The following is an 18,653-nucleotide window of genomic DNA, read 5'->3' as shown; positions in this document are numbered from 1 at the left end:
TGGTTTGCCAGAATTTCGTCAAGGCCGACCGGTAGTCCTCTGCCATGGCCTCCCCGAACTTTTCCCAGACCTGAGTTTTGCTTCTGTGACTGCCCAAGCTACCGCACGCTTGGCCTGCCAATACCCATAAGCTGCCTCAGGAGTCCCTTGAGCCAACCAGGCTCGATAGGACTCCTTCTTCAGCTTGACGACATCCCTTACTTCCGGTGTCCACCACTAGGTTTGGGGATTGCCACCACAGCAGGTACCCGAGACCTTACAGCCACAGCTTTAAACAGCCAACAACCAACAATGAAAGTGGAGAACATGGTCCACTCAGGCTCCCTCGGGATCTGGTCGAAGTTCTCCTGGAGGTGTGTAACCCACGTGAGCTTTGAAGTCCCAAAGTAGAACTGGAGTCCCCAGTTGAAGGCCGGGTACTCTGCACTACTGTTTGGCCCGTAGGCCAAAACAACAGTGAGAGACCTATCCCAACCTGAAAGCGCAGGGAAACGACCCTCTCATTCACTGGGGAGAACTGCAACTCATGACGATTGAGCTGGGGAGCTATAAACAAGCCCACACCAGGTCGCCACCTTTCAGTGCGGGCGACTCCAGAGTAGTTGAGAGTCCAGCCTCTCTAAAGAGTTGGGATCCAGTGCCCAGACTGTGCGTGAGCCCCACTATCTCTAGCTGGTACTGCTTGATCTCCTGCACTAGCTCAGGCTCTTTCGCCCCCAGTGAAGTGACATTCCATGTCCCCATAGCCCAGAGTCATTGTCCAGGGAGTGGGTCGTCAGGGCCCACGCCCACGACCGTCACCCAAATCACATGGCACCCAGGGACATTTAGCCCCCGACAACATAGCTCCTAGGATCACTCAGGTGCTCAAACCCCTCCACCATGGTAATGTGACAGTTGACAGGTCCTGTCACTATGCCTCTAATTGATCATGCGGCCTGGCTACTTGGCCAGGGGGATGTCCCTTTGGGTGACTGGCAAGCCTGCATGACTATTACCCGGGAGGTGTGGGTTTAATCCCCTCCCGGGCCCTCTTCACCTTGCCACAGTAAGGTGGCGGTTCAAGAAGGGGATGCAGAACTATCAACACGTTCTCACTCCCAGTGCGTCAACCCCCTGACGAACGGTCACTGTCCCTCCTCGTCACATGCCTGACTCATTAGGTACCCGTTTTTCGTCATGAGGTGACGAGCGGGGATTTCAATTCATTCCAATGCAACCCCCTTCGCGGCGATATGTGACGCTCAGAGTAAAGTGATCCAGCCGACCGGACGCGGCGCTGAACGACGCACTGAGCTGAAACACTTTTTTTCCCCTTTGAAGCTTTATTGAACCTGGTGTGTCTGACATAGCTTTCATCCAAGCCGTCATTTTGATTATTATTTATTTACTGATCTTGGCGTTGGTGCAGAATAATAAACAAACAAACAAACAAACAAATAAATAAATTACATCCTTGTCGGAAGACCAGACGGGGTGGGGGTGTGTAATAAATAAATAAAGAAATAAATATTTTTGTCCCGTGCGTAATTGTCAAGATCCGCATTTCGATTAAACTCGCCTTTCTTCTTTTGTACGAGTTGTTGGACGACTGCATTTTCATTTTATTTACTTATTCCCTGTCCTAAGTCATGTTTATGGATACACAGTTGAACATATTGTCCATTTTACCCTCGGGCATTTTCCCCTCCACTTTGCTGAAATATCTGTTGATTCATGGTCATAAACACGTTTTGTTCATTAAAAATATGTGGTGTTTATTAAAATATGTTGTTCATTCAAATCGGTTGTTGTTCATTTGCAGAACAATAGAATATTAATACGGTGATTTATATTACAGATATTGATCGCGCAGTGTGACCACATTCACTACGCACGGAGGCGTGTGAGGGACATTTGAAACAGCTGTATCAATCGTCCCTGCAGCGACTACTGACACTTCAACCTGTTTTGGCTCTAAACTTCAAAAACTATGACATTGCATTAAGTTTAGGACCTGTTTATGTACGTAATTCATCTGTTGTTAGGTCATTATTAATTATTGCATGAAACACACAATTACAACTTTTGATCACAAAAAAACTACCGCACCTAACATTTTTACTTTCCGTAGTAAAAAAAAACAGGTTCGCGCTAATAACTTTTGAATGGCGTGACGTAATTTCACAAGCTTTCCAGGATTGGTCGGTGTTGAGTGCTGAACTAGAGGATGTGACGTCATTGCAACGGCGCCACCATAGACTGCGACACTGCCATCTACGGCGTCTGGACGGAACTACAACACCTTAACAGTGTGTTTGTGATCATGAGGAGTGGAAATTTAAGCCATGTTGATTTAATTCAACAGCATGTGAATAAACAGTGAGGAGAATCAGAACAGTTAGGACAGCTCTTTTTTCAACAACAAAGTCCAATAATTCAAGTAACTCAAGTCATATAGGCCTTTTTTTTTTTTTAATTGCAGAAAAAAACATTTCTCCCCCCTTCTCCCTCCTCCCGCCCAGGAACCTTAGTTTATAATATAGTGTAGAATGAACCCGTCCACTGTAGTAATGTTTATGCACAACTGCACCACTTTAGCCAGCTCCTTTATTTCTGGTTTTACATTGGACAAACTGATTAAGGCTCCATTTTCAGGAGACACAGCTATTCTTTAATAAAAAAAACTTCCACATTCGTTGGGTTACGTTCAGAGGTTTATCAGGGCAGGGCCTAGGGTCATCCAAGTGTTAGCAATTACAGACCCATCTGACCTTCATAGGGGTCACAGGTCAACTTTTCATGTGAAATTTGCGATTTTTGCTATCAATTCAGGCATTTAAAACACCAATACTTGGAGCTGGGGAAGCTGAAATCTTTAGATTCTAGTCCAGACCTTGGAGGGCAGATTGAAGATCAGAGCTGTGCTCCACTAGAAGTGTCCAAAATGGCCATGGTAAGTGTCAAAGGGTCACAGGGGTCTAAACATCAAAGTTAATCCTAACAAAACACACACGCTTTAAGTATTCATCATGAAATTTAGATGATCGTTGTATATCAGAGAGTCCTCTATTCATTATATTGTATTCCCATTGCTCTGGGGGCCACGGGGGGGCCCCCTGGGGGCCACTTCGCCTTTCCCATGCTCTCACAGATTTGGGTGTCGGGGTCAGTGGATAAGGGCCTCACAATGAGTCCACAGGCCAAGTTTCAAGTGATTCGGTTGGTTTCTATGGAAACAGCGGCCTCTGGAGACAGAGGAATGCGGCTGTTTGAAGACCCCGCCTCTCGAAAAGTAATGGCTCAATCAGGACGAACGCACATCAACGCGTTCGTCTTGGGCCCCCGGAACCACTGATATCAAATTTCAGAACTGTAAGACTTTTAGAATATATTTCATCCATTTCAGCTTTTCAGATTCAGAGCCTCTCAGACTTAATGCCCTGAGAGGGGGGGGGGGGGGGGGGGGGGGGGGGGGGGGGGGGGGGGGGGGGGGGGGGGGGGTGGACCTTCTGAGTCAGAAAAGCTGAATGGATTGGAAATATATTTCTAAAGTCGGTACAGTTCTGAATTTGGATATCAGTGGTTCCGGGCGCCCAAGACGAACGCGTTGTTGTGCGTTCGGTCCTGATTGAGCCATTACTTTTCGAGAGGCGGGGCTTCAAACAGCCGCATTCCTCTGTCTCCAGGATTGGGCCGCTGGTTTCCATAGAAACCAACCGATCACTTGAAATTGGCCTGTGGACTCATTGTTGAGGCCCTTATCCACTGCACACCGACACCCAAATCTGTGAGAGCATGGGAAAGCGAAGTGGCCCCCAGGGGCCCCCCGTGGCCCCAGTAGCAATGGGAATACAATATATTGATAGAGGACTCTCTGATATACAACTCATCTAAAATTTCAATGATGATTACTTAAAGCGTGTGTAGTTGTTTTGTTAGGATTAACTTTGATGTTTGACCCTGTGACCTTTGACACTTACCATGGCCATTTTGGACACTTCTGAGTGGGAGCACAGCTCTGATCTTCAATCTGCTCCAAAGGTCCTGGACTAGAATCTAAAGATTTCAGCTTCCCAGCTCCAAGTATTAGTGTTTTTATGCCTGAATTGATAGCAAAAATCGTCAAATTTCACACTAAACCTTGACCTTTGACCCTTCTGAATGTGGGATTGGTCTGAAATTGCAGATAATGGGTGGCCCTAGGCCCCTGACAAAACCCTGAAACTTTCAGACTTCCAGCTCAAAGCATGTGGGAAGTTATTAAAGACTATCTGTTGAATTTAGTCTTGTACACAATGGGGGATTAGAAATGAAACACTGCTTTTTGGCCATTTCGGACACTTCCGAGTGGAGCAGAGCTCTGATATTTGGCACCGTCAATACTGCTCCAAGGTCTGGACTAGAATCTAAAGATTTCAGCTTCCAGCTCCAAGTACTGGTGTTTTATGCCTGAATTGATAGCAAAAATCGTCAAATTTCACATGAAAAGTTGACCTGTGACCCCTGTGAAGGTCAGATGGAGTCTGTAATTGATAACACTGGATGACCCTAGGCCCCTGCCCTGATAAACCTCTGAACGTAACCCAACGAATGTGGAAGTTATTAAAGAATAGCTGTGTCTCCTGAAAATGGAGCCTTAATCAGTTTGTCCAATGTAAAACCAGAAATAAATACGGAGCTGGCTAAAATGGTGCAGTTGTGCATAAACATTACGTACAGTGGGGACGGGTTCATTCTACACTATATTATAAACTAAGGTTCCTGGGCTGTGGAGGAGGGAGAAGGGGGGAGAAATGTTGTTTTTCTGCAATTAAAAAAAAAAAAAGGCCTATATGACTTGAGTTACTTTGAATTATTTGGACTTTGTTGAAAAAGAGCTGTCTAACTGTTCTGATTCCTCTTCTGTTTATTCACATGCTGTTGAATTAACCCCCCACCCCCCCCCCTCCTCCAACATGGCTTAAATTTCCACCCTCTCATGATCACAAACACACTGTTAAGGGAGTTGTAGTTCCGTCCAGACGCACGTAGATGGGGCAGTGTCGCAGTCTATGGTGGCGCCGTTGGCAATGACGTCACATCCTCTAGTTCAGCACTCAACACCGACCAATCCTGGGAAAGCTTGTGAAATTACGTCACGCCATTCAAAAGTTATTAGCGCGAACCTGTTTTTTTTACTACGGAAAGTAAAAATGTTAGGTGCGGTAGTTTTTTTTTGTGATCAAAAGTTGTATTGTGTGTTTCATGCAATAATAATATGACCTAACAACAGATGAATTCGTACATAAACAGGTCCATAAACTATGCAATGTCATAGTTTTGAAGTTTAGAGCCAAAAACAGGTTGAAGTGTCAGTAGTCGCTGCAGGGACGATTGATACAGCTGTTTCAAATGTCCCTCACGCCTCCTGTGCGTAGTGATTGTGGTCACACTGCCGCGATCAATATCTGTATATAAATCACCGTATTTAATATTCTATTGGTTCTGCAATGATCAACAAAAACCGATTTGATGTCATGAACACATATTTTTAATAAACACCACATATTTTTAATGAACAAAACGTGTTTATGACATGAATCAACAGATATTCAGCAAACGTGAGGGGAAAATGCCGAGGGTAAATCTATGACAATATGTTCAACTGTGTATCCATAAACATGACTTAGGACAGGGAAATAAGTAAATAAAAAGAAAATGCAGTCGTCCAACAACTCGTACAAAGAAGAAGAAAGGCGAGTTAGTTTAATCGAAATGCGCGGATCTTGACAATTTACGCACGGGACAAAAATATTTATTTCTTTATTTATTTATTACACACCCCCCACCCCGTCTGGTCTTCGACAAGGATGTAATTTATTTATTTGTTTGTTTGTTTGTTTATTTATTATTCTGCAACCCAACGCCAAGATCAGTAAATAAATAATAACCAAAATGACGGCTTGGATGAAAGCTATGTCAGACACACCAGGTTCAATAAAGCTTCAAAGGGGAAAAAAAGTGTTTCAGCTCAGTGCGTCGTTCAGCGCCGCGTCCGGTCGGCTGGATCACTTTACTCTGAGCGTCACATATCGCCGCGAAGGGGGTTGCATTGGAATGAATTGAAATCCCCGCTCGTCACCTCATGACGAAAAACGGGTACCTAATGAGTCAGGCATGTGACGAGGAGGGACAGTGACCGTTCGTCAGGGGGTTGACGCACTGGGAGTGAGAACGTGTTGGAACTATCGATTTACCATTTGTATCTGAGAAATGCTTAATTGTATTGGAAGGATTTCACTGATTTGAGAACTGATCTGCTTTTCTCTCTGAATCAGAGTAAGTCTTTACATTGTATTAATGACAAGGTGTGGTGCTGTGTTCACTAACACTAACTATGTTTAACTGTTAGCTTTAATGTCATAGCTACATAAATCACAGATTGTGTCAAATTCATCTGCCTGGTGAGAAACTTATAGACCATTTCTATGTTTATAAACATTGATGACGTATGTTGTGGGCGGGGCTTCACTGGTGGCAGAACGTGACAGCTGATCTGGTGTCAACAGTGGAAAGCCGGCATCAAGAGCGATCAAATCAGAGGAAGATGGATCATACAGAGGCCTTCTCTGATTATTTTAATGTTTTGTCAACAGAAAACAGGTTGTCATACCTGAGTAGGCTAAGTTAACGATTAGCAACGGAGTGTGTTGTGTGTTACGGACCGACGTAGGCTACTGCCTAGGGACACAAAACGCTGCGTGGGCGATCATCAACAAGTCCATCAACTACGGTATGGACAGCAACTGTAGCCTACTTGTATGGCTGTATATTACAGTTTATTTAACGGATCCATGTCTGTTATTTCTGTATTAGTCCCCCCCAGACCGTTGTTAGGCTATATATCACAGACCGTTGCTTAGGGGGACCACCGCTCATGACCCGATGTGTGTAAAAATGAATGAATGAATGTCAAAATAAATGAATAAGAGGGTGAAGTGTACACGTGTTAACGTTTACCCTGAATGAAACAGTAAAAATGTTTAATAAAAATCCCTAAACGATGCACGCAATATCTACATTATAGTTTTTACACTGACTGATAAGAGTATTTTTTCCGTCGTGAAAAAGTTGTAAAAGGACGGGTCGTTCTATGGAGGATATCTTATATTCGGGGTCGGGGGTGGAGATATTGTAGCCTACATGTGCAAATCAGCGGGTGACACCAAACAACGTCTGCCCAAGCAAGTCAGAGCTTTCATTTCTCTCACACTCACACACCAGTGACCTAGAGATGCAGCCGCATCTGAGGGGACGCGCGTGTGTTGCCGCTTTTTTTTTTCTCACTACACAGTTACAGCTCGGCTCTACTCGACTCGGTTTAGGTCCTAGTTTAAATCACAGCTGAGTTCTTTATAGTTCCTCCTCAGCAGTCGTTGTATCACCCCAATTTCCACCGGGTCCGTCAGCGCGGCGGTCACCACTGATCACTCCTCTAATCAGCATTTCATCGGTCTCGCCGCGGCACGACTCTCTTTTTTCTCTCCTTTCGTCAGCTCCAAACTCACTGTTCTGCACCGCGATTACGAAAATTAAATAAAATTCACCCTCTAATGTGGGCTCATCATCACAGCTTAGGGTCGTGCTGCAGCCAAGCAGCTGCGCTGCTTTTTAAAGTTGAGCTGTATGTCAGGACGTGTATTTGTTGCTTACTTCCGGTATTTTTCTGCCACCAGTACGTCACTGTGACGTCGACGCCGAAGTGGTCTATACACAGTGAGGGCGCACTCACACTAGGGCCAGTTATTCCGTACCGCGCTGAAGCAGGAATGCCCCCCCTCCCCTGTCCCCTGCTGGCCCGCACTCACACTACCTCGAATCCAAGCGCTCTGACTGCAGAAAGAATGGCGCCTTTTAATTGTTTGACCGGTTGTCATGGTTATCTTGAAGTTTAATCAAAGCGACGTTAACTAGCCATGTTTACGGTGCGACGTAATCGTTAAGTGACTGTTGTTTACACGCGGTTGCAGACACGTGGTGGAGAACGAGCCCGCAGCGCATTACTGTACGCATTCCTGGCCAAGCGTACCGTGCCCAAGCACACCTCTTCCAACCGTGCCGAGCCAGGAAAGTGTACCGTACTCAAGCACGGAACACTTGCACTCACACTAGCAATAGAATCCGGACTTTAGGGGGCAAACGTGCTTGGGCACGGTACGATTACCTAGTGTGAGTGCGCCCTGACAAGTTGTGTTTTGAATAATCATGTATATAATAATCATCAATTATTTAATAATCAATCAAGCATCAGTCCTGTCCTACACGTGTTAATCGCCAAAATTGACTAAATAATATGAATTTGGAATAATGGTGGTAAACGACTGTGAAACGACTATGAAAACATCAGAAACATCATCCATCATCCTGTTTGTTTGTGTTAAGGTCCAGGCTGAAGTTCTAGCTTCAAACTGAGCTCATCACTTCATGTCTGTTTAATTGATGACATCATTACTTGAGTTGTTCAGCTCATGAAGGAGTTGGTGACCTGAGGTCTTCGTTAGGACAGAGTGATGAAGACAAAGTTGGCCTGAGGTTAATGAGCTCCACTGAGGATGAAGAGCAGCTGATAAAAGCTGCAGAGGAGACGGAGACGGACACACGGAGCAGTGTCCTCACATGGAGAACCTGTTCACCTGTTTATCTGTTCACCTGTTTATCTATTCACCTGTTTTTCTCTTCACCTGTTTACATAGGCGGCGCTAGGGCAGAAGGAATGGGGAAGCTACGGGACAAAAAAAAAAAAAGAAAAAGAAAAAAAAGTCTTTACCCAGGCAGATATACTGTATATAGTTTTGATGTTCATCAAACTGAGATGCAGCAGAATGATTCCTTTCATTCTCTACTTGTTTTTTCTTTGTTGTTTTTTTTTTGCTGTTGTAGTGGCCCATAATTAACCTAATCAATGTTCTTACCCTTAGCAGCACGCCACGGGGCGTTTGTGTCATATTTTTCAACTATTTCTTCAGGTTTAAATCCTCTTAGTTGTCGCTCTCGATGTACAGAAGCAACAGAGTTGACAGTATCTGCTGTGCCATTGTCCTCATCCAGTTGCGCAACTGCTGTGAGAATGTGCGCTCACACAGGTGTCCAGAGGTAGGCCGGTGACTGAAGGAGGGAGGCAGCAGGTGTCCGGGCGGTCGGGGCTGCTGTCTGGACGTAACTTAGGCCAGTGACTGGGAGGAGGGTGTGTGCAGGTGTTCGGGGGGGGGGCGCGGCTGTCCGGAGGTAGGCCGGTGACTCGCGGGCAGTGGCCGGTTATCCGGGGGGGGGCAGCCGGTGTCATCATGGAGGCCCAGTGGCAGGAGAGAAGGCGGCAGCGGTCGTGGAAAGGCATCGTGGTCGGCTTCATTGCTGTGCTTCATGGGGACTCTCGGACTCGTCAATTTTGATATTCAAAAACCTTCTAATGTCCGTTTTACCGGGCTTTTTTCTTTTAATTTCGCTGGACTGTCAGTGACTAGCATAGCGAGGCAAAGGGGTAAGCTTCTACGCTGCGCGTTGTAGCTACGCCGTGTGTACGTAATGACGCAGGTAACCAGTCAAATACCACTGAAATAAAAAATAAATAAACCATCGACATAGATAATACTTTAAAAATGTGTGTTTTAATGTATTTCCCACCTCTTTCTAAAATATAATTTAAAAACAACAACGAAAAAAAAACATTATTTTATTTTTTCATTTTATTATTTGTGATGATTTTATTTTATTTTCTGTGACAATCTAGGGGAAGCTAAGCTTCCCTTAGCCTATTGATAGCGCCGCCTATGCCTGTTTATCTGTTCACCTGTTTATCTATTCACCTGTTTTTCTCTTCACCTGTATATCTGTTCACCTGTTTATCTTTTCACCTGTTTTTCTCTTCACTTGTATATCTGTTCACTTGTTCACCAGTTTAACTGTTTTTTCTCTTCACCTACTCACCTGTTCAGCTGCTTAACTGTTCACCTGTATATCTGTTCACATGTTCACGTGTTCATCTGATCTGTTTATCGGTTCACCTGTTCACCTGTTTATCCATTTACCTGTTCACCTGTTATTCTGTTCATCTATTCACCTGTTCACCTATTTACCTGCTCTCTGTTCACTGATGATGGTGACGATGATGGTGTTTACCTGTTGGTTCTGACTGTCTCACACATTCGTGTTCTGCTGTGGTTCTGTCCAGATGTGTTGTTCACCTGAGCTCAACGTGACCTCTGTGACGTCAGGCTCACTGACTCTGGTCGGTCTCGTGCAGCTGTATGACCACAGGTGGCTCTTCTTTGCGGTCCTCCTGCTGGTCTACCTGTTCCTGCTGGGCAGTGACACGGTGGTCGTCTACGTCATCTGCTCCCAGAGGAACCTGCACCGGCCCATGTTCGTCTTTATCGCCGCGCTGCTGCTCAACTCAGTGGCGGTCAGTGCAGTGATTTACCCGAAGCTGCTGTTGGACCTGGCGTCGGGCCGCCGCTCTTCGGAGCTGACCCCGGCCGCCTGCGTGTGTCAGGCCTTCGTGTTTTATTCTCTGGGCGGGTCCGGCTTCCTGCTGCTGGCCTCCATGGCCCTGGACCGGTACCTGTGTATCTGCTGCCCGCTGCGCTACGCCGTGCTGCTGCCGCCTGCCGCTGTGACGGTGCTGGCTGCTGCCCGCGGTGGTGGTTGGTGGTGCAGCGCTGCTGATGTGGCGCATCCCGCTGTGCCGCTTCCAGATGAACAGACTCTACTGCAACATCTACAGCTTCGTCAGCCTGAGCTGCGGCGGCAAAGCGGTGCTGCTGCTCAACGTCTACGGCATCATCAGTGCCGCTGTCATGGTGGTCATTCCCATTGCATTTGTGTTCTTCTCCTACGGCCGCGTGCTCGTAGTGTGTCTGCGCAGCTCCCGCGCCTTCAGCAGCAAAGCGCTCAACACCTGTCTGCCGCACCTGCTCGTCTTCATCAACTTCTCCGTCAGCCTGGCGCTGGACATGGCGCTGCAGCGACTGGAGGCCGGAGCCGGGGTCACTGGAGTCACCAACATTGTCTCCATCGTGCTGGTGATGGTTCCGACCCTGTTCAACCCGGTGGTGTACGGGCTGAAGATGAAGGAGATCTTCGTGCACGTGAAGAGGCTGCTGAGCTGCGGCAGAGCACAGTGATTATCGATCATCAATCAGTGTGACTGATAAACATCTGTCCAGCTGTGTCACTACAAACACACACAAGAAAATGTTGCTCACTGTCACTGAATCATGCTTCACTTCACTGAGTCATATGTTTTAAATACATGTCTCATGTCAGTATTTGTCGGTTGTGTTGGAGAAGAAATTATGTCATTGTATTATGAAGTAAGAATTAAAGGTGAAAATGACGTGATCTTTTTCATAAACAATGTTAACACGGTAGTAAGAGTGAACACAGATCAATCAGATGTTATTACAGTAACAGACTTTATTTCTTCTCTCCTGCTGGTTCACAAACATCGAAGTTTGCCGGTTTATACTAGTGAAAACTGTAAATTAATCATTTAGCCTAAGCTGAAATGAACCGAGGGTTTCTCTATGTTTTAACTTTATTAATGTTTATTATCGTGATGAGCAGTTGTGAGGTGTAAACTGTAAACTGTGTTGTGTCTCCCCCTGTAGTGAGCCATCCTCTTGTCCTCTCTCTGGAGGATCTTTGTTCGGAGAACTAAACAGTGTTTTTATCCTTGAGTGACAGGTTGTTAAACCAACAGATAAAAGAATAAGTCAGAAGGCTTTTAGTGAATGACTGATAAAAACGACACAGAATCACTGAACTGAAAAAGAATTTAACATCGAAAGGAGATTAATCCTCTGCTGTCCACGTTTGACTAATGCCTCAGTGTTTACATCCCATTTAATTTCATATGAACACTGAAGTAAAACCTGTTTGTATTTGTCTGAACTGTGACCACAGTGACCCCTGGTGGCCTGATCATGACGTCAGAGTTGGATCACATCTGAAGTTGAATTAAATATGAATTTAGGGAAAGCATTACAAATATTATCTTTTTCTTTAATTAATCTTGTCAGACATTTAATTTTAAAAGTATAATTTAACGTTTCAAAGCTTAGGACCTCCAGACCCCCATTTTGTCTCGTGTTACATAATACCTCTTTTCTTAGATAATGACATTTGTTTCTCCAGATGAAGTTGAATAAAAAGTTTTTGTAAATTGTAGTAGACATTCCTAATGTTAGGGACACAAAAACAGCTCATAACCGCTTTGGCTACCTCATGGTTATTGGGCAAAAAGATCATTGTATCGTCTGCCAGTTGGGACAATTTAAACTCTCTGTCTACCACGTAATAAAAAAACTTTTTACAGCTAGTTTTAAACATAAATTGATGACTTTTCGTGTCAAATGCTTTGTAAAAATTTACAAATAAAATAAAACAATTGGCTAGAATATATTCGTTATAATCAATCATGTTAAAATCCATCCAAACTTATTGCATATATTTCTACCAGGCATAAAACCTGATTGTTCCTCATCAATGATATCATCTAAGCCTAGTTTCATAGTTTCATTATCAATTTTTCACGGGGGAGTTTTAGATTGGGATGCGCAAGCCACAGGTGTTGCTGATTTTGAGGCACACATTTCTTTGACCATGACATGCAGTGCTGTGCTTGGAACTGTCTATACTAAGAACAATATAAATCAGTTTTTTGATTAACAGTGGACTTTCGTTTGGACAGTGGTTTAATTGCACCCGTGCATGTGTCAAGTTAAACTACATCAGCAACGGTTACTTTCCTTTATTTTATTTTTGAGTTCGAGAAAAGGAAGGTCAACACAAGCTTGTCTCCAATATTTTTCAAAAACAGTATGCGCCAGTAATGGAGGACGACACACATGAATCACACAACGCAGAAGGTATAGTGCGGCAGCAGCCGTTTAGTGTATACAGGAACAGGGATAACAATAGGGCCAAACGGAAGAGACGTACGGTTACTATGAGAACTACAAGCACTACTGGCGTCACCACTTTTTCTTACAAAACAAAGAGGTCCCCTCCAACGTCTAACAGCACAGCAAAAATACCATGGAACATCAGGTACCACAACTACCACGGCTACGCAACAGACCTGCAAGATCACAACGTTGTGGGGCAGAAAGAACCCGCCTCCAGACAGTTAGCAAGTCCTCGAGAGTGTTCGTGCCGCAATACAGGTTATCTGCCACCTTGGCCACATGGCCCTGTTCAAGGAGGTCTCCAAAGACTCTGCATTTCAACTCCTCCAGCACTGTCTCGGACCCCGGCATGCCCATAGCACTCCACACATATACATGGACCCTTGAAGGGCATGACGACCCTACAGTACTTCTGGTAAAAGGCTTTGGTTAGGTCTGTGGCGATGATGTACTTCCATTGGGCTATGAGGCGCACGGTGGAGTCAACAAGGCAAAAACCAACGCCAGGCTTCTTGATGAGGAATTAAGGATTGACATATTCCACTTTGATGTCGATATCCTCGCGCTTCCTGAAGACGCCCATGCCCTCCAACACGTCGAACTGAGCCTGGAGCTCTTGCAGCTGACCCCTGGAGTACTGTGGGACCCTCTCCTTGCGTTGTGGGGGCAGGACAGGTCACCCTGGCCTGGAATGGGCCCACGGCAGCATTGTATCCTTTAAAGTGGCAAGGCAAGGCAATTTTATTTGTATAGCCTGGAATACATGTGCGTGTCGCACGGCATGCCTGTCCATTGGTGTGTGGAGGATACCATAGCTGTAGGTATCCTCACCCAAGCATATTTGGTGTTTAGCTGGTCTGATGGAGACGCCATTCTTTTCCATGAAGGGAATTCCTGCCAGGATGTCAGAGTCGAAATTTTCAACGACAAGAACCTCGAAGTAGAGGCTGTGAAAGTATCTATGGGAGTGAGTCCGTGTCCATGATGGGATGACCCATCTGCTTGGAATGCAGACTGCGTACTTCCTGTGATGGTAACGTCCAGCCTAGTTGAACATGAGACCTTCATCATTTTGCCTGTAGACCCACTGTCAACGGTGAGACGCATAGGACAGTGACCATGGAATGCATCCAAGTAGGGGTAGTGTTTGATTAGTATATGTTTCACGCCACTAGATGGTGCTGTCTCCTCACTAATGCACTCAACCACCTCATCATCAGTCTCTACTGTCGCGACCCACGCCACCTTGGTCAGTAAAGTTTTACCGAACAGGCTCTAACCAGTCTAGGCTTCAGGGATGACACAGGTGCACATATTTCTACTGCTGAAAGCCTGGAGTCTGGTGGGATTCGCTGCCATATAGTACAGTGTTTGACTCACCGGCTGCTTCTCACCCATCACCTATAGCTTGGTCGGCGAGTCCCCCCCCCAGGCAGACCGGCGTCCTGCTTCAGTGGCACCGGGCCGGCCACCAGCTCCAGCCTCCTGCGTGTATCAACCGCCGTCCATCATCACGCGGTCGTGGCTTTGTCAGTTCATTTGTGTTTAGACAAGACAATAACTAAAACGATAAATCAATCTTGCGGTGGAGGGTTGATGCTTCGTCACCTTCTCTTCACTTCTCTGCGGGGTGCCTCGTCAGAGCACGCCGCTCTCTCTTTGGCTTTTTCCCAGCCTCCCTTGCTCCTTCCGCTCACGTCAGACTTAAGCGGACAGGTAACCAGGCAACCAATCAAAACATTACACAATATGGCAGCCCCCCTTCTCACCTACGAAAGTGACCGTATCATTTGGCACGTTTTAGCCATGAACATTCTGTCTTGGGGGGGCAGGAACGTGCACCTGCTTAGGAAGTCATGTTCCCTTTGCATCTGCACAGGGGACATGACTTCCTTCACAATCCTGTGACAATGCTGTGACGAAAGATTGAAGAAACAGTTGAAACAGTTTCAATCTTAGTTAGACACCATACGTTGGGAAGCGCTGCTACTACGCCAGTAATGGAGGACAACATACATGAATCACACAACGCAAAATGTATAGTGCGGCAGCAGCCGTTTAGGGTAAAAAGGAACAGGGATGACAATGGGACCAAACATAAGAGAGGTACGGTTATTATGACACCTACAAACACTACGGCCACCTGGATGGGGCAAGCCACCTTTTTTCAGTTGAGAACCATGGCCATGGACTTGGAGGTGCTGATTCTCATCCCAGCTGCTTCACACTCAGCTTAAAACATTCAGCATGTACTGGGGCGGTACCTGCTGAAGGTCCTGGCTCGAAAGGGCCAACAAGACAACATCTTCTGTGAAAAGCAGAGATGAGATCCAGTGGCTCCCGAACTAGACACCCCACCTAGAAATTCTGTCCATAAAAATAATGAACAGAACTGGTGACAAAAGGTAGCTTTGCTGCAGTCCAACATGCACTGGGTACAGGTCTGACATACTATTGGCAATGTGAAGCAAGCTCCTGCTCCGGTTGTACAGACCTGAGCAGAGGGCCGACGATCCCATACTCCCGAAGCTCAACAGAATGCCACAAGGGACACAGACAAAAGCCTTCTCCAAGTCCACAAAACGCATGTGGACTGTTTGGGCAAACTCCCACGAACCCTCAAGCACCCTGTGGAGGTTATAGAGCTGGTCCAGTGTTCCATGGCCAGGACAAAAACCACATTGTTCCTCCTGAATCCGAGGTTCAACTATCAGCCGAATTCTCCTCTAGTTAGTGTGTTCACTAACACTAACTATGTTTAACTGTTAGCTTTAATGTCATAGCTACATAAATCACAGATTGTGTCAAGTTCATCTGCCTGGTGAGAAACATACACAGTGAGGGCGCACTCACACTAGGGCCAGTTGTTCTGTACCGCGCTAAAGCAGGAATGCCCCCCATCCCCTGTCCCCCGCTGGCCCGCACTCACACTACCTCGAATCCAAGCACTCTGACTGCAGAAAGAATGGCGCCTTTTAATTGTTTGACCGGTTGTCATGGTTATCTTGAAGTTTAATCAAAGCGACGTTAACTAGCGATGTTTACGGTGCGACGTAATCGTTAAGTGACTGTTGTTTACACGCGGTTGCAGACACGTGGTGGAGAACGAGCCCGCAGCGCATTACTGTACGCATTCCTGGCCAAGCGTACCGTGCCCAAGCACACCTCTTCCAACCGTGCCGAGCCAGGGAAGTGGACCGTACTCAAGCACAGAACACTTGCACTCACACTAGCAATAGAATCCGGACTTTAGGGGGCAAACGTGCTTGGGCACGGTACGAGTGCGCCCTGACAAGTTGTGTTTTGAATAATCATGTATATAATAATCATCAATCATTTAATAATCAATCAAGCATCAGTCCTGCCCTACACGTGTTAATCGCCAAAACTGACTAAATAATATGAATTTGGAATAATGGTGGTAAACGACTGTGAAACGACTATGAAAACATCAGAAACATCATCCATCATCCTGTTTGTTTGTGTTAAGGGCCAGACTTCATGTCTGTTTAACTGATGACATCATTACTTGAGTTGTTCAGCCCATGAAGGAGTTGGTGACCTGAGGTCTTCGTTAGGACAGAGTGATGAAGACAAAGTTGGCCTGAGGTTAATGAGCTCCACTGAGGATGAAGAGCAGCTGATAAAAGCTGCAGAGGAGACGGAGACGGACACACGGAGCAGTGTCCTCACATGGAGAACCTGTTCACTTGTTTATCTGTTCACCTGTTTATCTGTTCACCTGTTTATCTATTCACCTGTTTTTCTCTTCACCTGTTTATCTGTTCACCTGTTTATCTTTTCACCTGTTTTTCTCTTCACCTGTATATCTGTTCACCTGTTTATCTTTTCACCTGTTTTTCTCTTCACCTGTTTATCTGTTCACCTGTTTATCTTTTCACCTGTTTTTCTCTTCACCTGTATATCTGTTCACCTGTTTATCTTTTCACCTGTTTTTCTCTTCACCTGTATATCTGTTCACCTGTTCACCAGTATATCTGTTTTTTCTCTTCACCTACTCACCTGTTCAGCTGTTTAACTGTTCACCTGTTTTTCTGTTGACCTGTATATCTGTTCACGTGTTTATCGGTTCACCTGTTTTTCTGTTCACGTGTTATTCTGTTCCTGTTTACGTGTTAATCTGTTCACCTGTGTATTTGTTCACCTGTTTTTCGGTTCACCTCTTCATCTGTTCACATGTTTATCTGTTCAACTGTTTATCTGTTCACAAGTTTATCTGTTCACGTGTTTATCGGTTCACCTGTTCATCTGTTCACCTTTTTATCTGTTTACCTGTTGATCTGTTTATCGGTTGATCTGTTTATCGGTTCGCCTGTTCACCTGTTTATCCATTCACCTGTTCACCTGTTTTTCTGTTCATCTGTTCACCTATTTACCTATTTACCTGCTCTCTGTTCACTGATGATGGTGATGATGATGGTGTTTACCTGTTGGTTCTGACTGTCTCACACATTCGTGTTCTGCTGTGGTTCTGTCCAGATGTGTTGTTCACCTGAGCTCAACGTGACCTCTGTGACGTCAGGCTCACTGACTCTGGTCGGTCTCGTGCAGCTGTATGACCACAGGTGGCTCTTCTTCGCGGTCTTCCTGCTGGTCTACCTGTTCCTGCTGGGCAGTGACACGGTGGTCGTCTACGTCATCTGCTCCCAGAGGAACCTGCACCGGCCCATGTTCGTCTTTATCGCCGCGCTGCTGCTCAACTCGATGGTGGTCAGTGCGGTGATTTACCCGAAGCTGTTGCTGGACCTGGCGTCGGGCCGCCGCTCCTCGGAGCTGACCCCGGCCGCCTGCGTGTTTCAGGCCTTCGTGTTTTATTCTCTGGGCGGGTCCAGTTTCCTGTTGCTGGCCTCCATGGCCCTGGACCGGTACCTGTCTATCTGCTGCCCGCTGCGCTACGCCGTGCTGCTGCCGCCTGCCGCTGTGACGGCGCTGCTGCTGACGTGCTGGCTGCTGCCCGCGGCGGTGATTGGTGGTGCAGCGCTGCTGATGTGGCGCATCCCGCTGTGCCGCTTCCAGCTGAATAGACTCTACTGCAACATCTACAGCTTCATCAACCTGAGCTGCGGTGGCAAAGCAGCGCTGCTGCTCAACGTCTACGGCCTCATCAGTGTCGCCGCCATCGTGGTCATTCCCGCTGCCTCCGTGCTCTTCTCCTACGGCCGCGTGCTTGCCGTGTGTCTGCGCAGCTCCCGCTCCTTCAGTAGCAAAGCGTTCAACACCTGTCTGCCGCACCTGCTCGTCTTCATCAACTACTCCGCCAGCCTGGCGCTGGAGACGGCGCTGCAGCGGCTGGAGGCCGGAGCCGGGGTCACCACCATTGTCTCCATCGTGCTGGTGCTGGTTCCGACCCTGTTCAACCCGGTGGTGTACGGGCTGAAGATGAAGGAGATCTTCGTGCACGTGAAGAGGCTGCTGAGCTGCGGCAGAGCACAGTGATTATCGATCATCGAAAAAGGACCCAGGGCCCTTGGGTTACAAATTTGACCCAACATACTGGGTCGATCTATTTGACCCAAAAATTGGTTGAGCCAGTAGTGTGGGTCACTTTTTACCCTTTGTTGGGGCACTCTATACCAAAGACCTAGCCAGGCTCCAGCCTAGTTTGTACTCATAACCCAACAAGCCTACAGTATCAGTAGTACTAGCTACATAGCCAGAAGGCTGAGCTAGATAGTTTAACTAGCTGACGTTGTAGCCTAACAACAG

The 18,653-nt window shown here is 46.4% G+C and overlaps 1 protein-coding gene and 1 pseudogene across 1 annotated transcript; both read left to right on the top strand.

Moving 5' to 3' along the window:
- The first annotated feature begins 2,926 nt into the window (after nucleotides 1-2,926).
- On the top strand, nucleotides 2,927-11,141 carry LOC146965717 (olfactory receptor 11A1-like; annotated as a pseudogene).
- Nucleotides 11,142-15,106: 3,965 nt separating this feature from the next.
- Nucleotides 15,107-18,383, top strand: LOC146965716 (olfactory receptor 11A1-like). The gene is made up of 3 exons (XM_085765097.1): nucleotides 15,107-15,124; nucleotides 16,018-16,125; nucleotides 17,427-18,383. Exons 1-3 carry the CDS (start codon nucleotides 15,107-15,109, stop codon nucleotides 18,381-18,383), a joined length of 1,083 nt encoding a protein of 360 aa, XP_085621223.1.
- The last annotated feature ends 270 nt before the right edge of the window (nucleotides 18,384-18,653 follow it).

Source organism: Trachurus japonicus, chromosome 21, assembly GCF_045865225.1.
Source record: "Trachurus japonicus isolate A0001 chromosome 21, Traja_1.0".
Lineage (NCBI taxonomy): Eukaryota > Metazoa > Chordata > Actinopteri > Carangiformes > Carangidae > Trachurus > Trachurus japonicus.
The sequence above is the reverse complement of the archived record's forward strand: the minus strand, read 5'-3'. Positions and strand labels throughout refer to the sequence as shown.

What these genes read in the sequence shown, in the direction of transcription:
- LOC146965716 (XM_085765097.1), top strand. An exon ending in CCGAGCCAGGGAAGTGGACC is followed by an intron (nt 16,126 to 17,426) that starts GTACTCAAGCAC and finishes GGTTCTGTCCAG; the next exon opens with ATGTGTTGTTCACCTGAGCT.